This window comes from Glycine soja, chromosome 16 (genome assembly GCF_004193775.1).
Source record: "Glycine soja cultivar W05 chromosome 16, ASM419377v2, whole genome shotgun sequence".
In the NCBI taxonomy this organism is placed as follows: domain Eukaryota; kingdom Viridiplantae; phylum Streptophyta; class Magnoliopsida; order Fabales; family Fabaceae; genus Glycine; species Glycine soja.
In genome coordinates this window covers 31,175,781-31,187,992 of record NC_041017.1, presented here as the reverse complement: position 1 = coordinate 31,187,992, position 12,212 = coordinate 31,175,781, and the positions used below count along the sequence as shown (strand labels likewise).

General features: G+C 29.2%; 1 protein-coding gene across 1 annotated transcript; it reads right to left on the bottom strand.

The window, feature by feature from the left end:
• Window positions 1–6,656: 6,656 nt before the first annotated feature.
• On the bottom strand, window positions 6,657–11,951 carry LOC114390068 (nudix hydrolase 12, mitochondrial-like). The gene is made up of 6 exons (XM_028350752.1): window positions 11,623–11,951; window positions 11,400–11,474; window positions 8,407–8,521; window positions 8,244–8,327; window positions 7,341–7,490; window positions 6,657–7,161 (listed from the first exon to the last, which is right to left on the bottom strand). Exons 2-6 carry the CDS (start codon window positions 11,468–11,470, stop codon window positions 6,886–6,888), a joined length of 696 nt encoding a protein of 231 aa, XP_028206553.1. The 5' UTR covers window positions 11,471–11,474; window positions 11,623–11,951; the 3' UTR covers window positions 6,657–6,885.
• Window positions 11,952–12,212: the final 261 nt, after the last annotated feature.

Sequence of the window (12,212 nt, the reverse complement as noted above, 5' to 3'; positions counted from 1 at the left end):
ATTTCATGTAAGGATTATAAATAAATAATTTTTTATAGAAACAAAAACAAAAAATCATGGTATTTTCAAGGAAAGAAACATATTTATTCCTATAAAATTAAATTCATCTACAAGATATTTTAAAAAGTTTCTTAAATTGGTGGTAAGTTAATTTCTTAAAAAATAGATGGTGTTGTTTATTTTACTAAGCATATTAGTTTTTTTGGTTGGTCACATGTTTCGAGAGAAATACTTTTGTAAATTGACTAGTCTTCCATGCTACTCTTATTTAGGGTTATACTTGGTGGGACTGTCTTCCAAGCTTCACTTCATGATTTTAACTAAAATAGATTTCATATGTCTGCTTATAGGTTCAGATTGTAATTGTTTTGTTGATTGGTTTGGTTCATGTTCTCCCATGCTTTTGTACTTATTTTTTTTCCTTTTTCAATGTTATTTTAGTCCAATGGAGTCTCTCAGGTTGGGCCTAAGGGATGTCAGGGTAAGATATCTTTTCCTTCTGCGGCTTGTTTCGCTAAAAAAAAAAATGTCAATGCATGCATGTACACAACAAAATAGAATAACCAGAAGTAGATTGATAGAATGGTTTTATTTTGTTCATTTTCTTCATTCTATACCATTAATTTGTTACAGAACCAAAACGCATTAGTTTAAATTAATTCTATTGTGTTTCTAAATCAATCAAACATAACAAGTAATTGGATTATTACACATTTTGTCTCGTTGTAATATATATTTCAATTATTATTTAAGTTAAAAAAAATTGTTTTAATTTTCCATAGCTTTTAGTCAGCCTTAATGTCTAGGTTATGATTAACCAAAAAAAAAAAAACAATTGAGTAATATTTTTACACACATTTATACACATAACTTCATAAGTTTAATTTTTATATACTGGTAGTATAAAAAATTATAATGTCAACTAAATAAAAAGTGATCATCGATAAAAAAAAATTATAAGTTATAACTTGTTATATATAATTATTTGTGATTAGATAATTATGTAAAAAAATTATATGGTCAAGTCATACACTACTTATTCTTTTTTTTTTCAGCATACACTAATTATTCTTATTTTATATAGATACAATGTGCAAACTAAAAAGGTTTGAGTTATATATTATACTTTTGATCATTTTTCTATTTTACAATATTAGGCGCACTAAGCACTAAATACCGTGGCTAGCTAAAAGTTTTTTTTTAAAAAAAATACGAAGGTATAAGAACACAGCCAGATAAGCATAAGCAATGTAAAAAAAAAAATTGTGTTCAATAGTTCAATTCATAGATTAATGTAAACAAATTAAAGTGATGAATAGAGCTTAATATACCGAAAAAGCATGGACCTAATTTGCCAAATGCCAGTATCGAGGTAGTTATAATATTCTTCCTTGTAACCTAAGTAAAACACACAATATGGACAATCCTATTCATTCTCTTTTGTCTTTGAGTGGTTACATACTAAGAGGGAATGCTCACGGTTTTGTTTTTCTGGGAGACACACATCTCTTAGAACATGAATCTATGCTCGTGGAGTTGCCTTTTCTTCATGTGCGGCTATAGTGGGTAGTGGTGGGTACCATTTTGTGGTTCAACGAATACCCATTGATTGATACTTGAAATATAAATTTTTAAAAATTTGCTTTATCAAATCAGCAACAGTAAAACATGAATTAGAGAGATTTAATTTAAGTGATGATAATTGATAAAGGTGTTGAAACAGTTAATTTTGATGTGCTCAACTTAATTAAGTGATCATCTCGAGGGAGGGGACCCTCTTCTCTCTCTCTCTCTCTCTCTCTCTCTCTCTCTCTCTCTCTCTCTCTCTATATATATATATATATATATATATATATATATATATATATATATATATATATATATATATAAATTAAACTATTATATCAAAACAAGTGACCAAGCATAGCTCTCACTAGTCACTATTCTTCCAGGTGTTACTGGAATATGTGAATCCTATGGGAATGTTGTTTCCTCTTATGAGCATCATCATTAACTATATAATATTTATTGCTTTTTTTGAAAGGTAATTACCATGCCATACTCTCTGCTTGCAACTTGTGTATTTGATATATCCAATAAAAATAAAATAGACGGTCATTTTACCAGTTCATAATGTAAAACGTAATATGTTAGAACTGTTGAACCTCTGATCTGATTCTTTCTTCTTTTTTCTCGATTTTTAATCACTTGTTATACACAAGTTATGACAATTGTAGATAATCGTCGTCACATATATTGTTCATTCTAGATTAATTCTGGTTGTTCATTAATTAGAAGGCTGACTTCGCTATCAGGTTGTAAGTTGTCTCAAGCTTGCAACAATTTCCCTAAAGATTTGGTAGAAATGAACACAAGGAACCGTGTTTAGTGTCACTATTCTTGCTTGGAACCTAAGTAAAACATACAATATGGACAAATTGATTTGAATCTAAAAAATAGAATAAAATTGATAAAGTAGGATAAAAATTATATTATCTAAAAAAATTATTCTTTTCTTAATTTAGAAAATATAGGATCGAATTGATTTGTTTGAGTGAGCATTTATAAAATTGATATTTATTATAATTATTTTGAATTAAAGTGATTTATCTTTGAATATTTTTATAATAAAAATAAATTATAAGAGAACTTAATATAAAATTTTATATCAACATTAAAGCTACTCAAATTATTTCAACTCAAAATTAATTTTAAATCCAAATTAATTCTATAAACATGGCATCAAACATGTAAACATTTACTCCACAACAACGTCACAAACTTAATTAATGCATATAAAATGTGCTCTTAAAGGCATGCATACCCTACATGACAATAACAATGCACCTTAATTTCAGATATGGTAGCTTAATTAGAGACGAGTGATGGATCCAAAACTATACAAATTCTACAAGCAAATCAGTATTTGAAAGGACTTATACCAAATACGTACTCCGTAGAAAGACGAATCACAATGAGCAAACAGTGACAGTTAAAATGGTTGTGATTTTTTTTTTCAACATTGTTTTGAGCTAGGCTTGGACCCATTATACTTAGCTTTAAACTCTCTTAGAAGGGGAAAAAGCAATCGAACCATATGGGAGGCATCAGTTGATCATCGAGGAGAAAAGTTTGTAACACCCCAAAATACATTTTTTATATATATATATATATATATATATATATATATATATATATATATATATATATATATTAAGTATGTATTTGGAATTTTTATAATTAATTGAATTAAGTAAATATTTTGGGGTGAGATATGGGATTGAAACTGAGTTTTAATGATTAATCATGTGGACCAAAAATTAATAGAATTTTTAGAAATTAAAATAAAGATTTCATAATATTAAAAAATAAATAGAGTAAAATAATATTTAAAAAAAATAAAGCGATGTTTTAGTTAATTATTTATTAAATAAAAGTGTAAAATAAAGTTTCTTTTTATAAAATAATAAAATAAAAAAAATATAATAAATAATATGTTCAAAGTACCCTAATTATAAATAGAAATATACTAGGTTAGTTTTTATAATTACGATGTGTCTCTATGTTCTTTTTTTTCTCCTAAATTTGTCTCTGTTCTTCTTATACCAAAACTCTTTTTTTCGTATATATTCAAACTTGTTCCAATAAAACTACGATATCGGATTCGTTAACCGTTCAATCGTCCTGAAATTTGGACAGCACCTTCGAAACTCATTTCTGCATATTTCCACCATTAGGATTTGAGAAATAATATCTGTAGAAAGAGAAATATCCTTCACACGGAGATAGTGAAATTAAGACTCTAATCTCTTCTCTTTATCTCTAATACTTGAAAGCCCTAGCAGAGCCACCAGAGATATCGCTATCACTACCGAACTACACACGTGAGCCCTCTTAGAGGTAAGAGATAAGTTTATCGCAATTGGAGTTAGAGTGAACATGTGTAGGGATCCTTAGAGTATCAAATTGGGGTTAATTTTGAGGTGTTTTATGCGTTTTAATTTTTCCTGTACAATGACAATTACAAATTACTCATGTTTGACCAGTCAATTGATGCCCTGATGTGAATTGGATGGTTTAATTGAGTGTTTGACTTTGAATGTTAGAAACCTAAAAATTTGAGAATTTTTATTCTTGCATGTTTTCTTGAAATTGATTGAGGGATTTTGTTCCCCATGATGTGATAATGTGTTAATGAGAAGGTGTGATGAGACATGTGTTGTGAACAAGTGTGAGATTAATACGTTCATCAATGTGATTATACATGTTATTGTGAAGTGTAAAGTGATGGCATTGAGTTGTGAGTTATGAATTGTACAATCACACAATTGTAAGACCCTTTAAGGACAACGAGTTAATGTGCAATGAGTATTATGATAGGATTTACTGTGAGAATCTGACAAGTTGAATCACTTTGAGGCACACCGAGTTAAAATGATTTTGAAAATAATTGAGTAGTTGTGTGTATTGCATAGTTCAAACTTTAGTGGTACATATATGACTTTAAATGTTTGTTTTAATGAGATGATTAATCATATGAACATAACATATTAATATTATTACAGTGTGATATGTATGCGATGCATGAGGCGTGATAATGTAATGTCTTGAGATTATGAAAATGTGATGAACTATGTAAATGACAAGTTGAGTATGTGTTAAATTGTGATATCACACGTGTATTGAGATGTCGTGTGCATTGAATTGTGAGCTATGAACTGTACAATCACACGACTGTAAAACCTTTTAAAGGCAACGAGTTAATGCGTAACAAATATTGTGATAGGATTCACTATGAAAACCCGACGACTTGAATCACTTTGACAAGTGACGAGTTAAAATTATTTTCAGAACAATTGAGGAGTTGTATGTTTTGTATAGTTTATAGATAGAGTTTGCATGTTAAAATGTTTTCTGGGTTGGACCTGAATCCAGAGGGAGAAGTCTTGACAGACTCTTAAGAGTCTAGGCTTTGGGGGTAAATACACTCGGTTTGAGTGTTCCTTTAAGTTTGTATCAATCCCACATGGTTGGAGCATTCTTGAAAAACAGCGTGACCCTAGCTAGTCTTCCTATGATTTTACCTAGTGACCTGACTTACCAATGTGTGGTATGTCTTGTCATGTACTCCTAGGCACCCGACGAAGTTTTTCACAAACATGGTATCACATTACATATAGGATTGAGTCTTAGTTTATTTGTTGCATAACGTCTTTGTAATGATCATTATGATTTGTTACGTGATGGTGTGTAGTGAATTATGTGAGCGTGAGATGTTGTATTGTACTTGAGATGTGTTGTTTTGAATATGTGATTAATGTGAATGTGTAGAATATAATTTTGTGATTAAATCCTTGGAACAAGTGAAGTTACACAAATACTTATATATGTGTCTTCATTTATCTCTACCTGTTTAGGAATATGATAACTCACTCTCTGTGTGTTATTTGTGTTTGGATCTTGTGATGATCTCGAACCTTATGTTCGTGGGAGCAGATTATTAGGTGGATGACTTTAAAGAATCTTATGCTAGAGGACATTAAGACACAATTCTCTGCTAGAATGTGACATTAGGACATGAGTTTTTGTTTCAATTGCATGATGTTTTGAACATGTTATTTTACTTTATTTTATTTTGCTGCTTAATTGAGTTCTTTCGTAAACTTGAACGACCTCGTTTTGAGTCCAAGATATTTTTAATAAGTTTTATTTGGTAATAGTGAAGCGAATATGACAATTTTACCCACGTAAATTTATTTACGTGATTTGAATAAAATTAATTTAATTAAATTATGTATTTTTATATATATATTTTTTATTTTATATGTACGTTAAAGTAGAAGGTGTCACAAAATTGATTTTTTTAATGACCTTAGGCGTTTTAGGTAAGAACTAAGAAGTGAACCTAATTACTATTACTAGAACCACAAGGAATCAATTCTTTGAATGACGGTAGGCGTTTCAGATAAGGCCTGAGTAATGCACCGACTCATTAGAACTATAGAGAAAGGACTTGGACTTTAAATTACAAAAATAAGTTTAATTATTTGATGATCAAATGAATTAACAAAGTGCTTAAGTAGATCTAATAAATTAACAAATGAATTCAACATATTTACCACAAAAGTAGTGATCAATCCAATTAAATTAGATGTACCTTTGTGTTTTAAAAGGGAATTGTTGTTTCCTTGGTTAATTCACCTTCAAAACTGGAATCAATTGAAGCATTATAAGTAACAGAGGTTTAATTCATAAATCATCATTTAGTGAACCAAATCCGCAAAACCTTTCTTTACATTGACCTGTTCCAATATTATTTTTGCATTCTTATTCTTTGCTCTTAATTCTCGTTATTCTATCTTCCCAATCAAATAATTCTCTCTCTCCTTTTATCTAATAAAATCACGGTTAATTGATAATTACAAAACAATCGTATTTCTTTTATCTGCACATGTTAGCAATTACTATGTTACATTAGTAGGGAAATTCAAACACATCACCTTCTTATCCATTCAACCCTTATGCCTCTCCCCCCAACCACCAAACCACCCTATGACTACCACTTGACAACAATGGTATACTTTGCAGTTTTTCCTATCATTTGGTTAAAAACAACCAAACGTAGTTATATATTCTTAAAAATGTAACTTCTGTGCTTGATCAAAAAATAAATGCCAAATTTTATTGCAAGCTTACTTTTAACATAAGTCAATTTAGTTCGAGATCAATTTTGAGCCAAAATCACTTTTTCATAATTAAAATTACCCTAAATTAAGTTTGCAAGTGTTCAAGCAAACCAACTGTGACAGTGTGATTACAAATATATATTTTTTTTCAAAATGGAAGTTACTGTGCCACATAAAGAAGCACACTGCAAGAGTAGTGTCAATAACCAAAATGGATAGCTATCTCCTGGGAAGCATGGGCCAGGATATTGGTTCTTGATGACATACTATGGTGTTGTGTGGTAGTTGTTCTTTTATAGTATTTGGATGACATATTTTGATTTTCTGACACATCTAGCACTGAACTTGAAGAAGAATCAACATTATTTTCCTCCTTCTTTAGCTTTCTTTCCTCTGCCATAACTCTTAAAAACACCTCCAATGCCTTGCACATCCAGTCATATCGGCTTAGTCTGAATGCCTCTTTTATGTTTACCTAAGAATAAAAAATATTCACCTCAAATCAAAGAAGAAAAAATATTATGTTTCATGTAAAATGCCAACATTCAAGTACATGGTGCATTGCACATATTTATATCTTGTACTTGGTACTTCTATAATGTATTGAATTTGTGATTAATGTAATTCATCTAAGAATTTATTCAGAACACTTACCCATTGGCGATTATGGTCTTTCTGCTCTGGCCAAGTCTCAAGTTCTTCAGTGACCTCCAAGGCAAACATGTACCCTCTACACCATCCTTCCTGGCTACATGAATCATTACTGCTTTTGCTTCTGAACTCCCATCTTCCCAAGGGAATTTCCTGAAAATTAATGTCCACCATTTAGCTAGTGAAGATTTCTCAACTTTAATACCATATAGATCATATGAATAAGAAATAGCATTGTCTTAATCACTATAGAGGATGGGAAAATGGCAGAATCATCATTTTTGTAAGTTATTTTTTATTGACATGATAAAATGAGGTAGTGGTAATACGTTGTTATCACAATTTTCACTTAGTTATATCAACAGATAATGCATTTTGGCATTGCAGCAGGCTTTAGGGGAATAAACTTGTTGTACACTAATTTCTATCATAATGGAGTTTCTATTGAGTCCAGTTCAAAACTAAATTCCAATTTTTTTTTCCCATACGCAATGGAATTCCAATAGATGTGGATTATTTGCTTCTCATGTCAAACCACTTCAAAGAGTTTGCTGCCAGAATGGTATATTTTGAGAATTTGTTAACACTATCAATCCTATATGAATAATTGGATATCATTTCAAAATTGAAGTTATTCAAATGCATATAGAAAACTTAATAATGGGGCCTCAAATATAAGGGGGAGGTTTATTAGCATGTTTTTCCAAAAGTGCTTGAATAATATCACGATTATGGACTATGAAATAATGTACATCAATATATAACTATGAAATAAGGGGACAATGATTTGTGATTGGTTGATAGTGTAAAACCAATTCATGATCATTAAACTCATATACTAATATTTCTTTGGTTCTATCTTTCAAAATGATGCTTAAACATTCAATGATGAATATCATAGCCTACCCTTACAATCCCTTTGACTCCTGCTTCCTCTAGCGCTTCACGGCAAGCAGCTTCTGTAACAGTCTCATCATCCTCCCATCCACCCTGGAAAGAGAACAAAATGATACTTTGCAATACAATACAAAGGGTTCATGCTGATGAAGTGAATTGGTTCAGACAATACCTTTGGAAACACAAGGTCATCACGTTTTGGTGAAGAAATCATAAGCACTTCTATTATCTCCTCTGCATCTCCCATTTGATCTACTTTTCCCTTTTTCCATCTATAGGGAATACATCTGTTACAATGCATCACTATGAAATTTTAGTTACAATTGTTAACAAAGATTGTGTTGCAAGTCTCATCCAATATTAGTCCTTTGACCACTTTCCTAGAAAATTATATATGCTTGAAAGGACTTCAATTACTTGTGTTAAAAATCTATTTCTATTTGAAAATTGATACTTCCAAATAGAACTGTTGTGAGCTCTTTCTGAATACCCATCTGTCAGCAGTATGATTTATCTGTTCTTTGAACAGAGAGATTAACCTTAGTGGGGGTCTCTTGTAACTTAGATTTTAACTCCTTTAAAAAATCACTCTGTTTTTATTGCTTTTTCAACAAAGGTTTCCTATAGGTTACTCTTGGATAAATCCCTATACTAGAAGGTACTTGATTGCGATTTAGTTATGCTATTTTTCAATCAAATTATGCCGTGATTAAAGTTTTATTTCAAACTCGTAACTGAAAACTAAACAAAAAGAAAAAAAAATAATACATTACACATGCATGGAATTGGAAAATCCGAAAATGTGTTTGTAGTTGTACAAAGAAACTTACCATGACTAAAAATCATGCAACACAAAAACTGTACAAAGAAACTTACCATGACTAAAAAACACTAAATTAAATTATACAGATTTTCTTAGGGGTATATGAATTGTAATATTGGACATTTAAGCTAATAGATCCTACACTGTGTTCAATACATTATACATGGTTCTCAATTCATAAAATTTTAGTTTTTGTCATTAGGTAAGAAGTTGGTCTTTTACTATCTCATCTGATCTTACCACTTTTAAATTTAACTTATTTACTGGCAAAACAAATCCATGTAAGATGAATAAAAATGGAAAGGAAAGATTTGTTAAACCAGAGCAGTATTTAAACTTTTTTTAATTTATTTTACTAATCATTTTGTTTTGTAACTAATGCTTTAAGTTTAACGTGAGGGCAGTTTGTCTCATTATTTCCAAGGTTTCACCTTAAGACTCATTAAAAGCTTACAATAACATTTTCATGTGACCTTACCTACAGGTGGAAGTTTCACCGGGAGATATATTGAATGAGTAAAATGAGAATCCATAATATAGTAGACATTTTTCTAATTTTATCATTTTATGTAACAGCCAAAATTGATCGCGCAATTTGATTTTTTATGTTCGGGTCAAACTCAATGATAAGGCCCACTATAAAATGTAGTTGAATATTTTAATGTCAACAAGATAAGACCATTATATAATAACACCAGTTTTTTAAGTTGCCCTTCTCCTTTCATGATCATAGTTCATTATATATATATATATATATATATATATATATATATATATATATATATATATATTCTTAATTTGAATTTCATTAACTTGCTCAGATAAACTGGAAACCACGTTGAATAATTAAGGATTGAACTTTTTTTCTTAAAATATGATGATTTTTTGTTCTAATTTTTTATAAAAAGCTATTCATTTCTAATATCTATATTTTACAAAATAATGTAAGGATTAAAAGGATGTGTACTATAACCATATTATTTTGATAAATAAATTACTAAGAAGTCATACAAACTAACTAAAATAAAAAATGAGGTTAATTTTTATAAATTGTAAGAGTGTAAATTTTTTATATTGAGAAGCATGGTCGGTATGAATTTTAAGATAATTATTATAAAAAGGTTAAAATATATTTTTTATACTCATAAATTTAAAAATGTATATTTTTTGTCTCTACAAAAAATTTCATTCTCACCAAATTAAAATGTGTTATTCCCCAAGTAAGATTTGAATATTTGAATATGTATGTATAGCTTTTTTACATCCGATGTAAAAAAAATTATAATTATAAATTTAGATATATTCAAATCGGATCAAAAGAATAATACATTTCAATTTTATGAAAATGAAAATTTTATAAGACAAAAAAAATGTACATTTTTTATTTTATGTGCATAAAAAATATATTTTAATCTTATAAAAATCCACAAATTTATCATAAATCAGAATTAAATGAAGTTTATTTTAAATAAGTGTTGACAAAATTGGTTTCATTTGAAGTTAATTTTGTAAAATTGATTTGAGTAAATCAAACTGAAACCCCTTGAGTTTTTTTTAGATTCCACATGCTATTTTGTTTAAAAAATATTATATTAGCACTCCTTATATATTATTACATTACCCCTAATTATTTGAGAAATATTATACCGTGCATCCCAATAAACCCAATTAATGAGTTTGTTGTAACACTAAAAAAACAGAGATTATAGGCAATCTGAAAAAGCTTCTAAGGCTATTAGTATAATTTACTCAATTGATTTTAAAATGGCGTGTTTCGTGCAATTGGATGTTTTTATTGTAAAAGTACCTTTTTTTTGTAAGCCTCAGTATGAAAAATCTATACAAAGTTATCTAAAATTATTTCAATTCATAATTAATTTTAGCCATAGAATTAATTCTTCAACATAGAACTAAACATATAAAAAAATTACCTAAAATCAAGTAAACTAATATTTCAACAACATGATTATGGATAATTTAATGTGGAACCAAATACTCACAAACTTATAAAAATTCTTTATATTCTTAGGACATAAATTGTTTACTTTTTAAAAATCAATGCAATGTTTTTTTTGGGACATATGATAAGGAGAAATCATTACATAATTAAAGACCACCATATGCTTATAGCTGCGTCAATGCCTCAATCTTTACATTACATGTAATAAAGTTTTATTAATTCTTTTATGATGTAAATCGAAGAACTTGAGTAAGATTCAGTAAATATTTGCCGAGACCATAAATAAATTTCTCATGATCACATAGCATGAGTGTCAAAAGTTGGACATGGACATGATATTGTGTCAAGAACTGAAAACTAAGAACTAAGAAGAAAGACTTACCCAGAAACGAGTCGCATATTGTCTTCATAACGCTGTCGTTGTCGCCCAGTACGTGCTGCCACACACGACATGATTCTAGAACAACACAGAGAAAAGAAGAGTTAGAATCAATTAATCAAGACCAAGATAGATGAAATGTCACAAATTAAAATAAAACATTAATTAATTTGAAGAGTGCAGTGGATCTATCATATATAATTCACAACCATGCAAACATACATACCCGGGTATAACGTTTTTCCTTGGTTTATTAATGCCACAGTGAGAAACTTCAAGAGGCAAAAGACCCAAAAAAAATCAGCTTCTTAATAGGTGACAAGAGAGAAATTACCACAAGAAGAAATGGTGATATCTAAAATATATATTGTTTTGGGTTAAATAAGTGCCTAAACGAAGGTATTCTGAGTTTATGTTTAATAAAATTGCATGGAAACTCGATCATGCTAATGGTTTCATCATAGATTTGGAATCTTCTAATTTATGTTTAGAAGAAAGAAGCGAAGGGAAAAAAAACAGAAAGAAAGACGGAGACAGAGCTTCAAAGGGGTCATAGACTTTCCTGAATTCAAAGTTGCATTTGTTTATATAGCAACCAAATTTCCAGTCTTCCAAATTCAGAGCGATACGGTTGAATTTTGTTGCGTTGACTTTTGATTAAACTAAATGCTTTCATATTTGTGATATCATTGCTTTCATATCTTTGTTAGAAAAAATAATAATAATAATAATAATTAATAATTGTGAAATTGGATTTCTTTATGGTCAAATCCTTGTCATCAACTTTCTTACAAATGTTTTCTTTTTTTCAATATT